This window comes from Ammospiza caudacuta, chromosome 12 (assembly GCF_027887145.1).
Source record: "Ammospiza caudacuta isolate bAmmCau1 chromosome 12, bAmmCau1.pri, whole genome shotgun sequence".
NCBI classification, from domain to species: domain Eukaryota; kingdom Metazoa; phylum Chordata; class Aves; order Passeriformes; family Passerellidae; genus Ammospiza; species Ammospiza caudacuta.
In genome coordinates, this window is record NC_080604.1 from 20,725,836 (window position 1) to 20,749,066 (window position 23,231).

Genomic DNA, 23,231 nt, shown 5'->3' on the forward strand with positions numbered 1-23,231 from the left:
TTTTCCTTTCATTTTCCCTTTTCCCTTTTCCCTTTTCCCTTTTCACTTTTCCCTTTTTCCTTTTTCCTTTCCTTTTTTCCTTTTTCCTTTCATTCCTTTACTTCCTTTTTCCTTTCATTTTCCCTTTTCCCTTTTTCCTTTTTCCTTTTTCCTTTTCCCTTTTCACTTTTTCCTTTTTCCTTTTTCCTTTCATTCCTTTACTTCCTTTTTCCTTTTTCCTTTCCTTCCTTTTTTCTTTTTCCTTTCCTTTTTCCTGTTTTCTTTCCTTCCTTTTTCCTTTCCTTTCCCCCTTCATTTATATTTCTAGGTTTTTATTTTTAATTTTTTCTTAAATATTTTAAATTCCCACAGTTTGCAGCCAGTGGAGTGGGACGATGTTGCCAATGCCTCCCCTGCCCACCTGGCTGTGAGTTTTCTCCATGAACCTGGGGCCTCTTGCACATGGAGAGTTGTGCAAACATGATGAGAATGATTTGGGAAAGGGCACCCAAATGTCCCCAAGGATATCTGGACGGAGCTTCTTTGCTCAGTCTGAACCAGGGGGATTTGACCAATCCTCCCATCGGTTTTTTGTGTTGGAGATGTCACCGCCAGCCTAATCAGATTCCCTTGGGATGGTGTGCTCTTTAATAAAAGGAATAATCTTCAATTATTCCTGGATATGACCTTAAACATCACCCTAAATTTTAGATTCCTGTGATTATTTTAAAATTATAGAAGGGGTTTGAGATGGCAAAGCCCATTATGATCTGCAAATCTCTTTAAGTCCTGCTTAAAAATTAGCCCTGGGTGTCTGGGCTGTGGCTGGGTACCCAAGGGGATTGGGCATTTCACATCTAAGAAAGGTAATCACTCCTTACCTATATCATTATTTCCTATTCTTTGGGTGCTTTAAAATTCATTTAATATTATTAAAGGTGTTGTTTTGTCCACTCCAGAATACTCAAAATTGCCAATGTGTGTCTGTTGGCTTTCTAATTTATCAGTTCCTAAATTATCGATCATTTTTAACCATTCTATTTTCCCGTGCTCAAAGTACAGCCAAGTCTCAAGGGTGGAATACCAACCCCCATAAAATACAGACAGGCTAAAAGAACTCCTGAAGTGCTGATCCAAGGATTTGTTGCTCATCTAAGTGAAGCAGGAGTTCCTTAACCCAAGCCTTATTTTAGTACAGTGGGAATGGCACTGAGGCAGTGCTAAATCCCAGTAATTCCCAGTTGGATGCAGAGATGTGTGGGTATCACCCACCCTCCTCCCTCCCTGGGCACAAACTCTGTGTTCTGCCTGCCCAGGTGCATTGGATATCTCATTTTGTAGGAATAATGATCCCCAGGGCTGCAGCTCCTCTGCTCTGGGGGCTCCTTGCTGTTCACATCAACTGAGTGATGTCAACGATGTGTGATCAAATTTGCTTTATAAAACTCCCTAGACTAAAACTTTGAAGTAAAACCCACTCACATTTTTATTTTTCTAAGCCTATTAGCCCTGCTTTTCTTTGGCAATTAAAACCCACTGATGTATGAAGCAGTGATTGATGTGTGTACATTTCTATTGGAACAGAGCAAAAGCAGAAATCGTTTCATACCAGTTAAACAGGAATAATAGGTGAAAATAGCACTGACACTGCTTTTCTAATCATGAGGAAAAAAGCCCTGAACTGCAATGACAAAGGGCTCACTAATGGTGAGTTTTTGACAGCGTGTCACTCAAGGCTCTGTGCAGCAGAGCTGCCTCCCACATGATACACTCACAGAAATTGGCTTTCCAAAGGACATGCAGACACCTGCCACCACCAATTTGCATCACTGACTCTGCATCTCATTTTCTGTAATATTTTTTGGGTGGTTTTTAATAGCTCTTGCACAGAGGGGTCTCTCCTAATTGCAGCACCGCTGTAATTACGAAGCATTTTGGGTTCTAAAAATAGGCACGTGTGGAAAAAAATCAAAGCAAAGCGTGGAAAGGCTCCTGGGGCAAACAAAGGCAGCAAAACAGAGCTCAGCTTTCACAAAAAATAGGGATCTCTGTCACATCCCCAGTGCCCTGACACTGGCAGGCTCCTGGGGGAACTCGGGGTGTTGCAGTCGGGGTCCTGGGGCATGGGGAGTTCAGGAATTCTGTTATTCCCATTAATTCTGTTATTCACATTAATTCTGTCATTTCCATCATTTCTGTTATCCCCATCATTTCTGTTATTCCCATTATATCTGTTATTTCCATCATTTCTGTTATTCCCGTTATATCTGTTATTCCCATCATTTCTGTTATTCTCATTATATCTGTTATTTCCATCATTTCTGTTATTCCCATTATATCTGTTATTTCCATCATTTCTCTTATTCCTGTTATATCTGTTATTCCCATCATTTCTGTTATTTCCATCATTTCTGTTATTCATTCCCATAATTTCTGTTATTCCCATAATTCCTGTTATTTCCATATTTTCTGTTATTCCCATTATTCTTATTATTCCCATTCTTCCTGTTATTCCCATTATTTCTGTTATTCCCATCATTTCTGTTATTTATTCCCATCATTTCTGTTGTTCCCATACTTTGTTATTCCCATTCTTTCTGTTATTTCCATTATTTCTGTCATTCCCATTATTTCTATTCCCATTCTTTCTGCTATTCCCATTATTTCTCTTGTTCCTATTATTTCTTTTATTCCCATCATTCCTGTTATTCCCATTATTTCTGTCATTTCTATAACTTCTGTTATTCCCATTATTTCTTTTATTCCCATCATTTCTGTTATTTCCATCATTTCTGCTGTTGTTGCAGCCAGCCATGGGAACTGAGAGGGCTCTGTAGCTGCTCTGCTGGGGTGGAATTCTTACTACTGGGACAATCAGTGGAGCTGGAAATGATCAGGGATGTAAATTCAGAAATCTGAGGCCAAATTTTACACTGACCCCATCAGCAGGAGCTGATGTGACCTTATTTGTTTGCCCATCCTTCGATGCCATCTGGGGAATATTTCTTTAAAACTTTGCTTGCCTAGGAGTCACTTAGAAAAAGAATGACCACATTTTATAAAGCTCAAACCCAAGTAGGTCCTAAAAAAGGAGAAAAGGCTGCAGCTCCTTTTGTTTTGCCTATAATTGAATCTTCTTTGCTATAAAGACTGATTTTTGTAGGCAAGATTTGGGGAAATCTTTCACTACTCTGGACAACTTGGGTTATTGTTGCTGTGCAAAGCCATATGGGTTTGATTAAAGTTTCCAAATGCCATTTACTGAGACAAACTACCCAGCCTCGAGGGGCTGTGGATCATTTCAGGTTGCTTAAGCTTTCATTAAACCCCACAACAGCTCATTCCACACAACGCCACCCTGCCCGAAGGGAGGAGCCGGGGGGCTGGCAGCTGCTGCTGGCTTGGGAGCGTTTCTGGGCATCTGTGGCATCGCTGCCCAAGTCGTGGCAGAGTTTCACAGAAAAACCTCATCATGGCAGCAGAGCCCCGTCAGGGCTGGGTGTCGGTGTGCGCATTGCAGAGGCACATGTCAGGGCTCTGTGCAAATATTAGCTAATTAACCTCTTCTGAGGGACACAGCTGAAGGACTTGTCCTCAGAGATGTGCAAACTTTGTCACCGAGAGCCAAAGCGACTTTCCCAAAGTCATGCAGCTGCTTTTGAACACATCCAGCTGAAATTAAATAATACATGCAGCTTTCTGCTTCTGTGGGCCTGTTCAGCTTGATTTAGAATTGATACTGTCCAGAAAGTGTTTAAAGGCACCTTAAGTCATTCATTAAATGAGGTGTGAGTAGCTGTTACTCACAATAACCTGTCTGCATTCCCCTTACACCCCCTGTTGTATTCTCCTCCTTAAATCATTACTAATTGCTAATTACTAATCCTTCTCTAATGCTGGGGTTACTGGAGCTCACACAATATTTTTCTGTGCTCGCTGGAGCCCTTGGTTGGTGTTGTGATAATTGTTGGCAGCGCATTGATCTCCTGAATTGCAAGTCTTAATATTTCAGTTTTTCCTTTTAATCTGGTGGGTTTCTCTGTTGGATATGGGATTTTTATGGGCAAATAAGAACAGAAATCCTCCTCTGCTACCCAGGGTTTTTAGGTTTGGGGACAAAGTGAGATGGAACTGGATGGTGTTGTCACCATGAAGTTGGTTTTATGGGCAAATAAGAACAGAAATCCTCCTCTGCTACCCAGGGGTTTTTAGGTTTGGGGACAAAGTGAGATGGAACTGGATGGTGTTGCCACCATGAAGTTGGTTTTATGGGCAAATTAAAACAAAAATCCTCCTCTGCTACCCAGGGTTTGTAGATTTGGGGACAATGTGAGGTGGAACTCGATGGGGTTGCCACCATGAGGCTGAGCCCTCCTCTGTGCAGCTCAAAGATTGCAAGGTGGATCCCAAATGAAGCTCCTCACTAATAAAATCCTCATTATATCATTGTTCATTCCAATTTAGGTGTTGTAAAAACAAACCTGTGGCCTTCAGAAAGCGCAATCAGCCTGATGGCCTTGATGAGGCATTAGCCTTTCTTATAATTATCTTAATCTTGTTATTTTACTCAGAGGCAGATTTGAAGTGCTTGCATGAGGCTTTGCAGGGCTGGCTCCCAAAGCAGTGCAAGCAGGAGTGATGAATACTCTGCTTTATCTGCTGATTTTGACCATCCTTGCAGCATTTCCTACATGTTCATCCAAGCAGAGTCTGCTTTTCCTGGTAGCAATCCTTTCCTTGTCAATATTGATGTAGAAAACAGCACATTTATTCCTGCAGGCATTCTTTGGGCTTGAGGCTGTTCCTCCTCCTGCAGCTGTCCTCAGAGAGGATGGGATCCAGCCTTGTGCCTGTGTGCAGTCAAAATACATCAAAATCTGTGCGCTGGCAGGTGGCCAGAAAAATGTTAGAGTGCTTCATGTAAAAAAACCCAAAAATTTAAAAAATCCCAAAAATCTTGCAAATTTTGTAGAATTTAGGAATGAAGGATTATATCTCTCTAATTGATAATTTATTTTCCTGTTCTTATTTTGTCCTAAGCCAGAAAAGAACCAGAGAAAGGCCCATAAAGGCTTCTTTCCTAAAAAGGGAAATGAAGCAGTGATAACTTTGGATTTTATTTATTTAAATTTTTTTAAGTATGTGTGCAGAAAACATTTTTGAGAGAGGATAAAAATCAAGGCTCAGTTTTCCATCCTTGTAACCTCATAATGATGCTCCTACCAGCTCCTGCTGATAAATATTTATCACCTCTGTGTTTCCTCTGGTTCCCAACTGCACTGACAACAGGTTTGTAATTGCCAAACCAAGGCTCAGCTACACTGGAAACAAGGGGGAAAAAAATGAAAATCGAAATGCAGGAAATTGTAAAGGATCAGAGGCTGCCAGAGTGATTCCATGTCGTGGTGCTCCCACGAAGCAGCTGCTGGTGACAATCCTGGTGGCACTCTGAGCTCAGAGTCACCTCCTCTCTTCACTCCTGAATTCAGTGTGCAGGGAGAGTAGGGGGAGTTGTATTTTTGCAGTGCACGGGCCCTGAGGAGAGGGAAAAGAGAGAGGTGGAAGGAGGAATTTAATTTAATTTAATTTAATTTAATTTAATTTAAGCACTTCTGTGGCCTCACGTGCAGCTGGTGCAAGAGGAAAGGGTCTGCCCACGTGGGATGGGAGGGCAGCAGCCTGCCTGGGGATGGAATTGCTCATTCAAGGCAGTAATTCCTCCTAAATTCATACAGCAAACCTCCCCCAGCCTTACAGGTGCTGGGGTTTTCTCCTTTCTGTGGGTGAACCAGCACCTTCTCCTTTCCAACCTGGGCAAGGCATTTCCTGATCCTCCTGCTGATGCTCCTCAGCCTCCTGCTGCCTCACATTGCCCCCAGATCCCCCCAGCCCACCCTCCACGCTGATATTTGCTTTATTTCACCATTTTCCTTTTGTGACCGGCCTCTAACCGACTCCTTCCTCTCCTGGCAGACCTTGAGAACTTCAAGACCAGGACGAGGAGCACGGTGTCCGTCCGCCAGGGCCAGGGCATGGTGCTGCTCTGTGGGCCCCCGCCCCACTCTGGAGGTAAGGAGCTCTCCTCCTCTTGGTTTCAGTGAACCGCGGGGTTTCCTTTCTCAGGGAAGGGGATTCTCAGGGTTTTCAGGGAGTGTGGAGCAGTCACGTGCAAGGACAGGGTGGTGGCAGGGCCACCCTGGCTGAGGGGGTTCTGGTGCCTGGGGAAGCTCCAGTGGGGGACAAATGCAGAGAAAGAGCATTTTATGGACCTGAGTGTAAACTTCAGAGAGAAACTTCTGACTGTGAACTGCAGAGATGGAAACTGAAGCAATGTCTTCATATCCTGAATATGTGACCAAGACCTTCCAGCTCAGTCTTTCTGTTTGTGGCCTGGGCATGTCTCCTGCTAAAAAGTTGAACTTGCTGGCAGAGCCACTTTTGTGCATCATCTTTTCATTATTTTCTCATTTTCAAACGCTACTGGCACCATTTTTTGTGTCCTGGGTACTCAGGATGTGTCTAGATCTGACAGGGTGCTGTTTGCTTCAACGAGGGTGGTATGAATGTTTAGAAAATACCGAACAATTATTTTAGTTTAGTACAAACTTATTTTAATTGTGCCAGTTTGTGGCTTCCTCAGCATGTGTGTTGCATTGCTCTGTTTGAAATGTGTTGGAGAGGGAGTGGCTCTGTGAGAATTCCTGCTGGAATTCTTGCTGTCCCTGACAAGCTCCATGTGTGTGTCCCTCCCCACCAGGACCACACCAGCCTCTGCAGCTGGCTCCTTCATCAGGGGCTGCTCACTCTGTCACAACAGCACAACATCTCCCACAGATCTGCGGCCCTTTTAAAGAGATTTGCAATCCTGCTTTGAGGTCTGTCTGGCCTCATCAGCTGGATGGAAATTGCCCCCTGGACCGTGTGCTGTTAGGCTGAGGGTAACACTGCCAGGGTTTGATGCTGTGGTGAAACAGGACAAACGTCCTCAGCTACAAAGTGAAAAATAACCCAGCTCATTGGAACCACGAGTGGTAATAAGGGGAGAAAATGCAATTACTTATTTTAGAATCTGATTAGGGCAGCGAACCCAGGTTCATCATCCTTGCACAAAGTGCCTGATGGCATTAGTGACCACTGCTGAATTGTGGGAACAAATACACTTTCTTTTTTTAACCTTAGTTTCATATGTGCATTGAAAATGAAATCTGAAAAAAAAAATTTAAAATCAAAACCGTTCAGTCTGAGAATTGCCATTGCTTTGCTGATGAGGGCATTCACTGGAATAATAGAAGCCTGAAAAAAATATCCTGGCCAGGTGCAAAGATTTGGGAAAAGAAAAACAGTAAATGGGAAGGGAATTATTTTCTGTCAGCCATAGTGTCACTGGTTGTCTTGGGCTTAAAAATTGTGAGTTTATTAAAAAGACACTGATCAGCATCCAGACCATTAACCTTTCATCTGTGGCTCTAATACTTTGCCACTTGGAAATATCCATTTCTGAGGAGCTGTCAGCTAAAAGTGAAGTTATGTTGGCCTACGTACATTAGTTGTTGAGGCTTTCTTTCTATTTTTTCTTGTTAATGACGCTCAATAAAGAGCTTCCTACTGTTCCAGCATTACAGGAAATTCATCCCGAAAATGAGTCCAAATGTTGAACACGTCCTTTCAGCCCCAACAAATGGGCTGTGTGTGTACAGCTCACACAGAACAATTGGGCATTGCCGTGCACTGTCCCAATTTTGGGTTGGAAATGAGCTGGAAATTCAGGCCCGTGGATGTGAGCTCCCCCCAGAGCCCGATGGAGACGGAACTCGCGCTCCGTGCGGCGGGAGCCGCTGTTTGTCAGGTCGCTGCCTCGTGCTGGTGCATTCTGTTAAGCAGCATAATGATGTGATGGCCTCCTCTGATGGAGTGCACGCTGAGTGCTGGAGGTTTGGAAAACAAGGGCTCGCCTGCAGCTCGGGAAGCGGCTGGGCTGGAGAGCGGAATGAATGCAAATCAAACATTTGCTTCTGCCGCGCTTTCCACGCTCGCAGCACTGGATTCCCACCCCCCGAGGCCAGTCCTGCTGTACTGATGACCCCTTTGTCTGCTAGAAGTTCCAGTTCTTTTCCTCTCCGCTTTTTTTGCCTTCTCCATTTGTTCCTAAAGGACTGGTAGAAGCCTGCCTTGGTTGTTAGGGTTTTTCTGAGATAATTACCCTGCCTGTGAAGGGCGTTCCCTCGTTATTTCTGCAGCTTGTTTGATCAAAAGCCCAACAATGGTCTTGTGTCAAGCATTCTGCCCTGAAACTCCACAGAAGAAATCACTGAAGAGTAAATATTGCTCTGGGAACGTGGCACTGGGGCCTGGGTAACAGCACGATGAGCTGCTGGTGGTGTTTGAGTGGACAAGAGGAAAATGTCAAAAATCCTGAAAGTCTGTGTGGAGCTCAAATTTGGCTTTGGTTTTGTGCAGAACACCAGGGGCCCATCGTGGCCACAGCATGAACTGGGCAGTGCCAGTGATGGAGTCACAGAAATGGGTTTGGACACTGGAGGGGCATCAGAGAGTTGCTGTGACTTCTTTGTTGAGTATCATTTAGGTCCTTCAGCCTCTCTTAATGTGAATTCTAAAATTTGGATGTCAGAAGTCAGAATCTGGATGTCAGATGTCTCCTGCTTTGTGGTTCCAGAGCCCTGTGAGATCAACCACTGACTCACAGAATGGTTTGGGTGGGAATGGCCCATCCAGAGCCATGGCAGGGACACCTCCCACTGTCCCAGGTGCTCGCAGGAGACAATTCCTCCCTCCCAGGGAACAATTCCATCCCAATATCCCACCTAACCCTGCCCCTGAGCTGTCACAAGAGCAGAGCAGAGGGGAAGAATCCCCTTCCTTGACCATCTTCAGAATTTTGAGCCAAAACAGGGAAAATATCACCAAAAATGGCTTTATTTCTTCTTCTCTGTTTATTTCTGTTGCATTTTTAAGGCATTTAGAAGCCATAAACCTTTTCAAAGTGTGCAGTAGTGTTCAAGCTAAGCTCTTTGTGGAAATGTTTTCCTTCTGAGGAGCTCTGCAGGGGGGAACACCTTTCCTTGTTTGCTTTTTTCGGTGTTGTTAATCAAATTTGGCAAGATCCATTTCTTGTTGAGATAAACTTAATTGAAACAAACAAACAAAAAGCTCCAAAATCCAAAGCAAACACTTGTGTTTCTCAGGCTCTGAATCTAAGTTGTGTTCCAAAGGGGATATGCCTGGGAAGTATTTGGAGGTCACTTTCCTTTTAACTTTATCCCCAAATTTTAAGATAAAATATTCTTTTGTGCCAAATAGTTCTTTTCATTTAACTTCGTGGGAGCTGAGTCATTTAGCTGCCACTTTTATTAGATTTATTTGATAGTCAGGGCAGGGTTAGTTAATATTTTAACAACCACAGTTTTCAAATTCCTCCTAGCATCCCTGGCATTTCGTTGTGAGTCCAGAGGCTAAAAAAATACAGCCTTGGAAAGGATTATCTACTTGACAGGCTGGTAGCACACCCTTCCTCATGCAGAACAAACAGGGCTGGAAACCCTTCCCCTCCCTTCTCTGGGAAGATAAATGAACTTGTCTTTAGGATTCCTCCCCCTCTCCTGTGAGCTTCTCGTGGTTCATCTTTGGAAAGATCTATAACCATGTTCCCATGACATTTGCCTTGCAGCCCTCGTGGGAGCAGCCTGTGGAGATGGGGCTCTGCAAGTGCTGTGGGAAATGCTGAGTGCACGCTGAGGGCTGCTGGAAATGATCTCTCAATTACTGGGTTATTTGAATTCTGTGTTCTCGCTGCTGTCCCTGGTGGTGTGCCCTGCTCTGGGCTCTGCCCATTCCCCCTCTCACCACAGCTGGAGCACATCTGTTCTCACTCCCAGTCCAGCTCAGAAATCTAAACAAGCAATCAGCCAGCTGATGGCGTGTTCAGATAGCACTTTTCAGATAGCAAAGTGCTCAGCTGGGCACTCCCTGGTGCTCTGTAGGATGTGTCTTCTCCTGCAGACACATCCTCAAATGTTCCTGCTGACCCTGGAACTGAATCCCCAACAATTCCTCTCTCTGAGCCTCAGTTCCTCAGACTTTTTGTCCCTCTGCTCCTTTCTGACCTTCCTGGGCAGCTCTGTCCCCTTGAGTGAACAAAGGTAGGATTTCAAGGAAAAATCAGATTTCTGTCTCTGCGGTGCCCATGTTCTCAATGCACTTGGAAAATTCCATTTTCCCGAAGAGGAGGAGATTCATTAAAGCTCAGTTGTTCCCATAATTCTTTCCTATCTGATGCCATTGCTCCTGATGGAAACCCAGCCATGGATGGGAACACATCTGTGTCTGAGCTGAGCTGTTGACAGAGAATTATTCCCACACCTTTTCACAGATTGGATGCACTCAGGTTTTCTCATTCTCTCCTGCCTTTCTTTCCCTGATGGTACCCAGGAAAACTTTTAGTTCTGTTGCACAGCTTAATCAAGTAGAACTAACTAAATTTTAGCATTTGTCAGAGGAGATGGCAATTCTGAACCCATCTCAATCCCAGCCTTTCATGCTGCACGGGCAGGAGTGAAGTGTGGACACCACAGGTGTTTGCAGAAATCCTTAGAAAAGCATTTTACAGATTCCAGTGCTGCTAAAACCACCCCTGGGCACAGGAATCATTAGTGGCTGCTCATTGGCCTCTTGCTTTTTCTCTCCTTTTATTATCATTATTGTTTTAGAGGGATGATGGACACTTCATGTTCTGGGGACAGTGAGGATCTTTGGGCTGTTGGGGTGGCTGATGGCCTCTAGTGGGATGGACGGTTTTGGGGGGTTTGTCCTGTAAATAATCCATCCCACAGATCATGTCCCATGTTTGTACAGCCCCCACCAGGCAGTGCAACGAGGAAGGGCAGCAAACCTGGGGAAATCAGGAGTGCAGGAGGAAAAAGGCAATTATCAGGCATTTTTATACCATGATCAGCAAATGGAGCATGGCAGCATTTAATGTCCTCACTCCACTACAGCAACCTTCACATTCAGCCTTTATTTTCCTGTTTATTTCAGTGTGGGATGCCCAGAGCTTGTGAGAAATGTGAATTTTACAGAACCTCTATTCCCAGTTCCCCCTTGCCAGGCAGGATGTCAAAGGGCTGAGCTACCCCTGTTACTCCTTATTAAAGGATTGATAGTTTCCCCTCTTTCTCTGCTGCCTTAATGTCTTTGGAAGCCTTTGCTGCGTGGTCAGATTTGGTTCCAATTAGTGAGAAGCTAATTTAGAGAGGAGCCTCGCACACATGGGTGGGCACCGTGGCTGTAAAAGTTCCATTTCTCCAGGAAACCAAGCAAAAAATCTGCTAAGCTGGTTGGAAGTGGGTTCAGCTATTTGTCAGGAGGCTGCAGGGCTGCTGGGCAGCCTGTCATGGATCACTCCCGAGGCTGGAGGGAAAATCTGAGCAGGTAAACTCTCCCTTGGGGCTGGCAAAAGCAAAGAAAAAGGGAAATATTTTTATAATATTTTATAATAGGGATGGTCAGTGATGGATTTGATGGATTTGTGGTGTTGGGTTGGTGTTGGAGCATCAGGAGGGGCTGCAAACCTGCCTGGGTTGTGGGGCGTTTGTTAACCTGGTTTTCCATGGATAATTCTGCTTGGAGGATGCAGGGAGGGACAGAGGGGAGGCTCAGTTCCCAAACAAGCAGGAAAATGCCCCAGCAGGGTGGTGTTCCCATGAGCTGGGGCTCCACAGCTCACAGCTGACTTTCCTGGAATGGGAACAGAGAAATTCCAGCAGGAGGATGAGGAAATTCCAGGAGGGGATGCAGGATGGGTGCTGGAGATGTGTGGGAGCTGGAGGAGGGCAGAGGAGGCAGAAAAATACCTGAACCTGTCACCAGTTTTCCCTTTAACAGTGACTGCCACTCCCATGTCCCCAAAGCAGGAAAATGCCCCAGCAGGGTTCAGTTCCCGTGAGCTGGGGCTCCACAGCTCACAGCTGACTTTCCTGGAATGGGAACAGAGAAATTCCAGCAGGAATTCCCAGGAGGGGATGCAGGATGGGTGCTGGAGATGTGTGGGAGATGGAGGAGACCATGAGGAGAGCAAAGGATGCAGAAATACCTGAATGTCACCAGTTTTCCCTTTAACAGTGACTGCCACTCCCATGTCCCCAAAGCAGGAAAATTCCCATGTCTGGAGTGTCAGCACCCTCAAAGTGTTTTGCAGAACATGAACAGCTGAGCTCAAAAGGCCTCTGAGTGATTGATCTCAGGCCAAGATCCAGAAAACAACTTCCCAAAGCTTCCAATTCCTGCAGTTTGTCTCCTGAAAGCTGCATCTGTGCATCCTGGCAGCATTTCTGCCAAAACTCCCTCAAAATTCAGCCCAAATTTCCCTCCAGGTGTCTCCTTCCATCACAGAGAGTCGCACCCTGGGTTTCTGTAATTCATCTGTGTCTGGCTCCATGTGATGGAGATTATTACAGTTCAGCAAGAATGGGGTTCATTAAACTTAAAATCAGGCATATGAAACTCTCATTTAAATAAAAAGTGATTGAGAATGGTAACTTCCATTTAAAGTGCATCTCCCATCATTTATTTTTTATGCTCTGCCACAGTCACCGTTTAAATTATTAAAAGCAAGAAGTAAAAAGCTTCTCAGGAGATAGAAATGGATTAGATTAAAATTAATCTGACATAATCCTTTCTGTAAAACTGCTGATTCAGTTTGTGCACAAGTTTATCAACATATTTGAGGATGAAGGATAAGGATAAATTCTCCTCTAATTTAGGAGTGCTTTGGCTTGATATTTCTGACAGCACAGGGAACACACAGAGCTCTCTTAATTGAGAGATTTATGAAAATACAAATATTTCTTACAGCACAAACGCCAAGCTCATCACAGATTTACACTCCTTTAAGCACCAGAGGTGGTGAGTGGGATCTGCCTCGTTTCAGCTGAATTTTTAGGGGCAAAAATAGGGGCTGGGTCAATAACAGGCAGATTTTGAGCTGTCTCTCGTCACCTGCAGAGTCAGCACCCCCAGAATTCCCTTTTTGTGCCCCAGGTGGGTGGCAAGGACACAGGAGAGGTCTGGGGTGGGGAACTGGAAGGGAAGAGGCTCAGCCCTCCACCAAAGACCTTGGGAGCAGGGAAATAATGAGGAACACGGCGTTAATGGATTTTTTATTTATCAGTGACAGCTCGTGACATCCTTAAAAAGAAATCATCTGCGAGCCAGTGGTGTGGGTTATTCCCTGTTTGGCTGCAGTCAGCACTAAATGAAGATTGAAATGGGACTGAGAGGGGGTAGGGCTGCCAGGGTTTGGCTAAAGATGAGTGAAATGTGTCTGACAGAACCCAGTCAATAGCATTTATTGGGAGCTGTAACATCTTGTGGTGTCTTTATGAGCTAAATTAGAGATCAGAGTGCTGCTGCCAGGCTCTGCCAACCCCTTCCCTCCACATGCAGCTCTGCACAGCCCTCAGGAGCAGCCAGGGCTGCAGAATGTGCCCAGGGGCACAAACACAGCACTGATGTGTCACATCTGGGGTTCCACACACCCCTGGGTGCACATTCTGCTTTGTTCAAGTCAACAGTCCTGGCTGTGGGAGCCCCCATTCCTATGGGGCTGATATTTTATTGTTGAAAAATCAATGGGAGAATTGGCTTGGGCATTTTCTCTTACCTCATGATGTGTTTAAATATAACAAATGTGCAACCGTGATGATGTTTTCAGCTGCTAGATATCAAAGATATCACTTTATTATGACACTAAACACTGATTATCTATCAAATAAATGGGGAGAATGGTTTTTTCCTGTGTGCTAAAGGCAAATGCCCTGCAGGCCATGCCCCCCTCAGGCTGCTTGGGCAGATATTTCAGCCTTGGAGTGGGTCATCATTTTAATTCATTGCAGTAAGAAAATTCCTCTGCAACCAACTTTATTTTTTTTTTTAGAGGTTTGATCTAATCTCTTACAACTACAGATCAAAGGTAGTGAAAGCTGGTATTAGAGGATTAGCTAGGTCACATTGAAATATGTTTCAAAACAAGCCCAGGGACCTTTAGCTTTTCTGAAGCAAGTGCACACACAGAAAAGGATTTTTAGGCTAACTCTCTGTGACTTTAACCAGAAAGCCAAGTGATGGATTAAATCTGTGAGTCATTCCTTCAGGTGGTGTGGGGAGCAGTTTATGTAACACAAGCTGCAGAATATCAGCAGTGACTGAATCTCCCACAGCACAAACCCAGAGCAGAAGTTCAGTTCAGTGTAGGCACCCCTTGTGCACATGCCCAGCTTCCCCTGCTTTTATTCTCTTTTGGTGATTGTTTATAAGTAATTAGCAGCTTCAGCCCAGGCTCCTTTTCATCCTTTTCTCTGGCTGATCTCTCCTGTTTCCATGGGCAGGGGTGCTTTATCTGTGCCTGTCAGGTGAAATGAGTGTTTCTTTGCCAGGACGTTGATGCCACTCTCTGGACCTTATCAAGCCATTATTCCTTTTTTATTACCAGAATTTCCTCATTGAAATGAACTTAGAGAGAGAGAGACAGAATCACCCAGCTGATCCCTGCTGGGGTGAACCTGACTCCAGAAACTTCAGTTTAAACAAGAAGGGCTTGGGAGTGGCACCAAATCCAGTCCTGGTTCCCATTCCCAGGAGGTACCAGGGTGACAAACACACCTTGGCTTGGTGGGTGCTTTTCCTTCCAGGCAAGAGTGGCTGGAAATGCCTGTAAGACAAGCCTGAAAGGCTTTTCAGACAAAACCCATCAGGCTTCTCCCCACTGAGCGAAGCTGTGTGGATGGCAGGGTGTCAGTGCCCCCAGCTGCTGTTGGAATAATTTTGGTATTTCACTGGAGCAAATCCCAGTGCAGGACCTCATCTCGTGGTGTTTTCTATTCAGCACAGATAAAGATTTGTGCTGATTTCCCTCCCTTTGGGTTCAGGTTGGCTCAGTGCAATCGTGGTTGGTGCTCACAGCTGCTGGGAGAGATAAGCCAGGCCGGCTGTGTGCACCCAAATATTTCACTGCCTTTGACATCGCAGCCTGGAGATGCAGCAGATACGGGGATATTGATTAGGCTTCAGGTAATGAACACCTCCTGCCCTTTTAATTACCCAGAGCTGGGCAGTCCAGGGGCCGGGAGGCAAACGCAGCACTGCAAACTGCTGCGAGAATGAGAAAAATTGGGTGATTTTGTGCATTTTTCTTGTTCTTATAAACTCCTGGCAGCACGTTTCTCTGTTGCCTGACTGCTGAGTAATTGTGTCCTCAGATTTGGCGTAGCTGAGGGTTCATCCAAACGTCTTTTATTAACTTTAGATTAATCTTGTTCATTATTTATCATTCTTTTTATTAAAACCTGCACTGGAGGCCCAGAGCTGTGGTGTAGCTGGGCAGCAGAGCTCAGACTCAGAGGGAGAATTACCAGGTGATATTTTTGTCCTGGCCGATTTCCTTAAATTGTTCTGCAATTATTTAAGACTGGAAGATAAAAAATTGATCCAGTGGTGCAGGCAGGGCAATGGAAGTGTCTGTAACCCCACAAAAAAAAAAAAAAAATTAAAAAAAGAGGTGGTGCATTATTTATGTAGCTTGAACATTAAAATAAAACTGTGGAAGAGAAAAATGGTCCAAACTCCAGGAATTGCAGAGAGTTGTGCCAGGGGTTTGTGTTTCCTGGGTAATTCCCTTTTTCCTTTCCCCAAGGTGCTCTGCCAGGGGCTGGAGGCACTTGGAGCCTTCTCTCCTGCTCGCATTTTGTGATTCAGAATTGTGATTTTGTGATTCACAGGGCTATGGGTGCTGATTGCTCAATCAAATCACAGCGAAATTTGCAATTATGAACTTTGCAATTATGGAATCGGCAATTATGGAATTTGAACGATGAGTATCCCCTACAAGCAGTTGGCAGATTTCAATAAGCAAATTGAGAATACAGCTCAGGTTCACAGCACACTCAGCAGATAATCAGTTCAGCTTTGCCCAAATTTGCTGTAACTTCACTTATGAGCAGTTTGAACACCAAGGAATGGGAGCAATCAGAGCAACAATAAAACCCCAGCAGTTTGCAAATTATCCACCAAAAATCAGTTTTCTATGAAGTTTATACAACAACAGTGGGTACAAACGGGGGCTGTACAACAAAATGATATTATAGTATTTGGATATATTGAAAAAATCAACAGTTGGGAATGTTTGGCACAGGAACACACCCAGAGCCAAGGGGTTTGTGCTAAATCCCCTAATTTCCTATCCTGGAAAAAAATAAATGAACTTTGAAAAAAAATTCAAAACAGACATAATTTTAAAGAAGTGAATTCTGCAAAAAATAATTGAATTTTGAAAACAAAATTTTAAAAACAGACATAATTTTACAGAAGTGCATTCTGTAAAAAATAAATTAATTTTGAAAAAAAAAAATTTTAAACAGCCGTAAATTTACAGAAGTGCATTCTGGAAAAAAAAATAGTTTTGAAAAAAAAATTAAATGCCAGCCATAATTTTACAAAAATGCATGATCAAGGGACGTGTCAACCAAACACTCCAAGCTGTGTTCACTACATCTGAATTTAAATTATTTATAGCAGGGGATGAGCCTCACCTCTCCTTTCAAAATGTCTCTAATTAATATTGCAGACATAGTTTGGGTAGTTTGGGAGAGTTCAAAGGGAGAATTTCATAATTTCCTTAATTTCATGTTTTTCTTTTGCCATGTGTAATGGAACATCATTTTTGTGCATCGTGATTTACAGAAAACTTTCTGTTTTCCACTGAAAATCAGTTCCCACCTGTCCAGCTTGAGAGTGACAGAGTGGGTGATAAGGTAGGAGTTACAGCAATCACTGAAGATTGGATTAAACTCTGGAACTTTCAGCAAAGCCTATAAAAACAATTGTGTATTGTACCCACACTGTTCTTATTAAAAATGATAAATGACCCCCATTTTTTGGCTAATGCTGATCCCAAAATTTCATCCTTCTCCTCAGCTTTATGGCTGCCATAATCTTGATATTTTAATAGCTTTTCCCATAATAGCCACAGAGACCTCTTTAAGTGGCAGCCCTGACTTTATGGAAGAGACTTTTAAAAAAATGTTAAAAATCAAGAAGAGTTTCTTCTCCTTAAAGGCAGAAGCAAAATATTGGGGGGGGGGGGCAAGCAGAAAAATGTGATTTTGGCAAAGCACAGACCTAAGTTAATAATTACTCAGAATTTCTGTGCAGTTTTCATTATAGAGTAGATAATGGAAATGAAGAAAAATAAGGTTACAACATGTCCTGGGTCTGCTCTGGGATTGCAGCTCATGGAGTTTCTCCTTTCCCTTAAAAACAGCAAATACAGCTCAGAAATTGGGTAATATTCTGTGTTTGAGAGATCTTTAGATCTTTACTAAAACCAGAAATACACCATAGCTATAAACTGCTCAAGGGTAAATAGACAGCTGAAGTCGAACCAAAACTCCAAAACTGAATTTGAGTAAAACAAGGTTGAAAGAGCTCAGAAACAGGCACCTGCAGCTAAAAGAATCTGGGGGAGGAAAGTAGAGAACATAACCCAGAAGTAGAGAGAGAAGCATTACAGGTGTGTGAAAATCCTTTGCATGAAAACAAAATGTGAAGTGTGGGGCAAGATTTGAGAGGGTTGTGAAGGGCAAATGGCAGGTGCCAGTAGTCAAAACTTTTTCTCATGACTGTAATGTATCCTGGCACTCTAGACAGGAGAAGTGAGTTGAAGGTAACAAATCCCAACACTGGAAATTACACCCAATTTGTAAACTGTAGATTATGGAGATTAATGACAGATCTGCTTTAAAGGGGAAATGAAAATGTGGGAAAATAGGCAAAAACCACATGGAAAGGGCCCCAAATTAGACAGGAGAAGTTTGTAATGTATTCTTTAAGGAACCAGAGGCTCGTGTGTGATTAGAGAACCATGGATTGCCCTTTTGCTGGTTCCTTGAGCTGCAAGGCTCCGTGTTGGTGACTTTGGGAACCCTTCCCACCAGCAGGAGCCAGCCCAGGCTGTGTTTGCAGTGTCTGTTTGCTCAGGAGGTACAAATTGCCTGTGGGGTGTGAGCTGCCTGTCACCTGCAGAGCAATTAGAGAGGCAGACCTTATCAAAAGGAGCCCGTCAGCTTGGAGGAGCCATAAATATTGCACCAGGACCTCTCAGGAAATCAAAGGCACAGCGAGGGAGTGTTTATTTACATGCTGCTGCACAAGCACGAGCACTCCGAGGTGCTCCAGCCTGTGCTGCTCCCTGGGCTCCGTGCTCCATCAGTCCCATGGGGCTTGGGAGAGGGAGAGAGAAAGAAAAAGACAGTGTTAAATGTTATATAGCAATAATGGACTGCTCCTAATGTCAGTTCTGTGTCGTTTGGGCAGCTGGATCTCTCTCTGGCACTGATAGGAAGGCAGAGCTTTGCTGTGTTCCTCAGTTTTATGCAGCCAAATTAGCAGAGTTTGAAGGTGGCTTTGGGTGGATTCCAATGTTTTCCCCTCTAGAAATGGGTCTCCTTCAGTCCCTTCTGCACTGGGTTCCTTTTTTTGGAGGGATCAGGTCTTTGATCAGATCTCCTCCTCTTGCCCAGCCTCCTGTGCCTTCTTACCCAGGGCTTCCAACTCTTAAATATTATATTATAATATATTTTAAATATCTTTAAATTTATGTAGTAATAACAGACTGCTCCTAACATGCAATTCTGTGTCATTTGGGCAGTTGGATTTCTCTGGCATTGATAAGAAGTCAGAGCTGCACCTTCAGACCTTTACTGTGTTCCTCACTTTTATGCAGCCAAATTAACAGAGTTTCAAGGTGGCTTTGGGAGGATTTCAATGTTTTTCCCTCTAGAAATGGGTCTTCTTTAGACCCTTCTGCACTGGGTTTCTCTGTTTGGAGGGATCCCAGCTCATCATTTGTTCTGTCTTTGCTCAGACCTGCTCCCCTTGCCCAGCCTGCTGTGCCCTGCTTGCCCAGGGCTCCCAGCCTGGCCCTCAGCTCCGGTGACAGAATTATCCCAGACTTTTTAACTGAACCAGAACCCAGGAAAAGCTCCTGCAATGATTACAGGGCAGGAAAGCCTTGAAAATGCCAGCACAAGGGCTCTCAGTGGCTCTCACCAGCAAGGAGATGAGAACTCCTTCAGCCAAAGGCATCATTAGCCCACAAGCACAGAACCACAGACTACAATGAAAATATTTAACCTGGAAATTAGAAGGGTTTTAGCAATAAAGTGATATTGGCCCATGGAGGAAAGCAGGAGCCCTTTCTGGGGTGTAAGTATACCTGTGAGACCTCCTGGGAGAGGATGGGAGGGACAGGGATTGATCCAGAAATTCCCTCCCCACTGTTTTCCTGTGCTCAGGAAAACACCATGTCAGGAAATGCCACAATTTCCACTTTCTGTGAATTGCAGAGCTCAGGGGGCTCTGGTGGAAACCTCGGTGTGAAGAGTCACTCCAATTTCAGCACCTCTGTGCATCCCAGGGCAGGGATGTTTATTTGCCTGGTGCTGCTGCTTCTGGAGGAGCAAGATAATTGTTCACCAAGAGTAAATTAAAAAAAAAAAAAAAAAACGACCAACAAACTTAACTACTTGCAGAAAATAATAAGCTGGCTGGGAAGTGGTACCTTGTTTGCTCTGAGTATCCTCTTGACATCAGCATGAGGTTCCTTCTAATGAGATGCACATGTGTAAATATGATGATTAGATGTTCCCTCGTAAACAGAATTATCATACCTTTCTAACAGTCTAAGCAGGCATTTTCCAGTCCTGTTGTTACAAGTAAATAAATAAAGGCCAAAAGGCTGCACTCAGCCTCTCCTGGCTGGGAACAGTGGGACATGAGGGCAGAATGTATTTTCCGAAGTACCTAATGGTAGCTGAGGTCAATTACAGCCACGACTCATTAGAGTATTAAAACAAGAATGTGATTTTTAGTATAATTAGTGTTCCCTTAGAAAACTGCAGCAGTCTTGCATCCACTTCAGGCTCTTTGAGTGTTTTTGGGCATTTGGCTCAGGCAGATACAACAGGGTTAGACTGCATTAACCTGACTCACAGCCTCTGCAATGTCTCTCACTTCTTCTTTGTGGCTCAAATAACTTCCAACGACGCCTTATAAAACACAGAGCCCTGTCTAATTAGTCACAGAGAAGATTACAGCTGCTTAATTTAGTGTTCAGTTTTCTGCTGATTCAGAAATTCCTGAGCAATAAAGCATCCAGCGGGTGATAACACAGCTCGGCAGATCCTCCTCACAACTGGCTTTAAGGGGGGAAAAAAATTAATTAGGGAGGATGAAAGCAAAGCTATGGGCAGGCTGGAGTGTTCACAACAAAAAGGTGAGATTCCTGTGAAATGCGTTTTATTCTGGATGAAGTGGAAGGAGTAGCAGGAATATCAGATCCATGTGTTGAAGTGGAAATGCCACAGCTGGAAATTTGCATTTGGAGTGGTGCCTTTTTCTCTTGTCCTAAAAATATGAGCCAGACACAGTTAGGGTGATAAAAGGGGCACCTTGAGTGCACAATTTCTGCAGGTGGAAAAGGCAGAGGATGCTCAGGATTTCTGTACAATTTTTATAGATGCTGCAAATTAGCATATCTGACAAGAACGTCCCAATTAGGAACCTGCCTGGTGAATTGATCCCCCCAGTTCTGGTACCTTCTAAATTCTCCCCCCTCAGATGAGATCCAGGCCCTATTCGCAAAAATTTGTCCCAAAAAGCCATTTTCAGCCTTGGTTTCTAAGGAGAGCCAGGACAGCACAGGGATCCTGGAATTTGTTTTGTCTTTCTGCCTAGGAAAGCGTTGAAGCTAAGCTATGATAAAAAGCTACAAATATATGTGTAGAGAATACAGAGAATATGTGAAAGAAGAAAAGGTAAAAACCAAAATGGCATCAGAGAATATATGAAAGAAAAAAGGTAAAAACCAAAATGGCCTCAGGAAATGTAGAGAAGATAAGAAGGTAGAAACCAAAACAGTTTGTATAAAAAAACCATACTAAACCCCAAATATATATATATATATGGGAATATATAAAAGATAAAAGGTAAAAACCAGAACAGCTTCAGAGAATATATGAAAGAAAAATGGTAAAATCCAAAACAGAGCCTATAAAAAAACCAAACCAAAAACCAAACATATATATCAGAGAATAGATAAAAGAAAAGAAGGTAAAACAGTAAAAGAAGGTAAACCAAAACAGCATCCGAGAGTATAGAGAAAATACAAGGGTAAAAACCAAGATGGCATCAGAGAATATAGAGAAGAAGAAAAGGCAAAAACCAAACTGGCCTCAGTGAAAATAGAGAGATAAAATGGTAAAAACCACCAGGGCATCAGCAGCCGTGGGGCTCATTCCTTGGGCTGTGCTATCTCATTTTTCCCTGCTCACAGCGTGTCCCTTGTGCTTGCAGAGCTGACCTACGCCTGGATCTTCAACGAGTACCCCACCTTTGTGCACCAGGACAACCGGCGCTTCGTGTCGCAGGAGACCGGGAACCTCTACATCGCCAAGGTGGAGACCTCGGACGTGGGCAACTACACCTGCGTGGTGACCAACACCGTGACCAACAGCAAGGTCCTGGGGCCACCCACGCCCCTCGTGCTCAGGAACGACGGTAGGACCTTCCCCAGCTGCCCTGGGGGGCTTTGCTGGGTTTTCATGGCTGGATGTCGCCCAGAAAGTAAAAATTGGCTGAAATGTTTCTGTTGGAGTGTCTTGGTTTGAAAAGGCAGGTGTCTGACTCAGAAAGTCAAAATTGGCTGAAATGTTTCTGTTAGAGTGTCTCAGTTTTGAAAGACAGGTGTCTGTTAAGGAAGGCAGACACCTTGAAATGGAAAATGTAAACCCCCTCCCTCTGAATTGCTATAAATTTTAAATTAAGGGGCTCTCAGGCAAAAATATGGGAGCAGGAATAACAGTTCTTTATTAGGGAAGAAAATAAAAAGATGAAATAAATGATGCAGTGAACTAAACCAGCGCTGACAGAGTCAGAACCCAACCTGACACCCTGTGGGTCAGGGTGTTGGCAGCAGTGCCATTGGAATTGTGGCTCAGCCCTCCTGCAGTGTCAGGGCTGGTTCTGCTGGAGCAGGGATCCTGGAGAAAGGTGCAGTCTCTGCCTCTGAAGATCCAGGAGCAGAGGCAGCTCCTGTTCCTCTGGGGAATCCAGTGGAGAGGCTGTGCTGGTGTTCCAGAATCCCCAGATTATATCCAGGCAGGAATGCTTGGCTGGTGTTCCAGAATCTCCAGATTATATCCAGGTAGGAATGCTTGGCTGGTGCTCCAGAATCCCCAGATTATATCCAGGCAGGAATGCTTGGCTGGTGTTCCAGGATCTCCAGATTATATCCAGGTAGGAATGCTTGGCTGGTGTTCCAGAATCTCCAGATTATATCCAGGTAGGAATGCTTGGCTGGTGCTCCAGAATCTCCAGATTATACCCAGGTAGGAATGCTTGGCTGGTGCTCCAGAATCTCCAGATTATATCCAGGTAGGAATGCTTGGCTGGTGTTCCAGAATCTCCAGATTATATCCAGGTAGGAATGCTTGGCTCCTCCCTCTGGGCTCACATCTCCCAATGGGATGCTGTAGTTCTTATCAGCCATGCAGGGACATTCAGTAGCTGTTATCAGCAGGTGTCTCCCCAGAGGGAGGAGTGGGTGTGGGAGGGATAAGGAAAACTGCCCAATGAACAGAAGACACCTGCCATACACATGGCAAATAGAATATAATTTGCTTGGCAATCCAGGACATGGAGTGAAGGGTTTTTCCCCCTCTCACAGTTTTTCAGTGAGGTAGAGTCTGCTAGACACACTGCTAGAGTGACTCTGAGAGTCAGGAGTAATTACAAAAAAAACCCAGTGGGAGCTGGCCAAAGACAGGAAACAAAATAGATTTTAGAGTCTGGACATTGCAGTTTTTCTCATTTTATGCAGCCCCAAAGTGAACAAAGGCACTTTGTTGTTTCGGTAACTGTTAGCTCAGCCTGTGTTTCCCAGCAGAATTAGTGCTATTATTAGTGGTCTGTGGAATAATACAAAAAAGGGGAGAAGAAAGCAAAAGAGGATTTCTAAATTTATACAGACAATTGATCTGTATCGTCATCATTTTGGAGCAGATAAGAAAAATACATTTGCATGTTAATTTCCAATTAAAATTAATTAAAATGTCTCTGTTTAAAGGCTAACAGTTGGGACATTTGTTCCAGGAATAGAAATGCAATGCTAGCAACTTCTCCTGGAA

General features: G+C 44.1%; 1 protein-coding gene across 1 annotated transcript in view; it reads left to right on the top strand.

Annotated features, from left to right (window-relative positions):
• LOC131562879 (contactin-4) overlaps positions 1-23,231 on the top strand; it is a 229,423-nt gene that overhangs the window by 134,385 nt on the left and 71,807 nt on the right. The window contains exons 5-6 of the mRNA XM_058812650.1: positions 5,953-6,048; positions 21,400-21,603. Of these exons, the coding sequence (XP_058668633.1) occupies positions 5,953-6,048; positions 21,400-21,603 (300 nt within the window). The remainder of the gene's footprint in view (positions 1-5,952; positions 6,049-21,399; positions 21,604-23,231) is intronic.